The 944-nt window shown below is 70.3% G+C and overlaps 1 protein-coding gene across 1 annotated transcript in view; it reads left to right on the plus strand.

Moving 5' to 3' along the window:
- Positions 1 to 6: 6 nt before the first annotated feature.
- FAM189B (family with sequence similarity 189 member B) overlaps positions 7 to 944 on the plus strand; it is a 5,751-nt gene continuing 4,813 nt past the window's right edge. The window contains exon 1 of the mRNA XM_006923656.3: positions 7 to 766. Within this exon, the coding sequence (XP_006923718.2) occupies positions 542 to 766 (225 nt within the window). The 5' untranslated portion in view covers positions 7 to 541. The remainder of the gene's footprint in view (positions 767 to 944) is intronic.

Consider the following 944-nt stretch of genomic DNA (forward strand, 5'->3'; position numbering starts at 1 on the left):
TGGGGAGGGGGGGGGGGGGCAGGCGACCCGGGAGACAGCGGCGCCGTGGCCTCTCCCCAACCGGCAGCCTCGGATCCCACTGGACGCTCCTCGGACACTCCGACCGCGTCCCCAGAGTCACCCACGCCGACCCCTCCCCTCTTCTCTAGATTTCTTTCCCATCCTCGTCTTTACCCTCCCCACCCTTCCCTGGGTTCCGACCGCCGCCCTCTCCTCACTCCCTGACAGGCCCTTCTCGGCGACCCTCTTCCCTAGGGAGATGCGATGAGCCTGTGCCCCAGCGTCCTCATCGCCGTCCCGGGCACGGTGCCCGTCCAGTGCCCCTGCTGGCGAGGGAGCACTCCGCGGCCCCTCCGTGACGCCCCTCCCTCGGCCCCCCCCCCAGCTGGAGTCCCCGGGCCATGTCCCAGGGGACCCAGCCAGGGGGTGGGCTCTAGAGCGAGTCGGGTGGAGAGGAGGAAGGACGGGGCCTTGGGCGCCTCTGAGATGCTCCCAAGCGCCAGGGCGTGCGGAGCGAGACGCAGGCAGCCGGGCGGCAGGCATGATGCCCTCGCCCAGTGACTCCAGCCGCTCGCTTACCAGCCGGCCCAGCACTCGGGGCCTTACCCACCTCCGCCTCCACCGCCCCTGGCTGCAGGCCCTGCTCACGCTGGGGCTGGCCCAGGTGCTCCTGGGCATCCTGGTGGTCACCTTCAGCATGGTGGCCTCCTCCGTCACTACTACTGAGAGCATCAAGAGGTCCTGCCCGTCTTGGGCTGGATTCTCGGTGAGTTGGGTACTCAGTCTTTGGGTGGGGGCGGCTCCTTGGGCCCCACCCCTCCGCACCAGCTGCCAGTCCGAACCCTGGCCTCTCCTCCCTCTCCCGGTCCTCTCCCTCCTCACGAGGCTGGGTGCACCCTGTGGCGAGGGGCTCACTCGGGTGCCTCCGCTGCCAGGCTGAGCCG

This window comes from Pteropus alecto, unplaced genomic scaffold (genome assembly GCF_000325575.1).
Source record: "Pteropus alecto unplaced genomic scaffold, ASM32557v1 scaffold49, whole genome shotgun sequence".
Classification (NCBI taxonomy): Eukaryota; Metazoa; Chordata; class Mammalia; order Chiroptera; family Pteropodidae; genus Pteropus; species Pteropus alecto.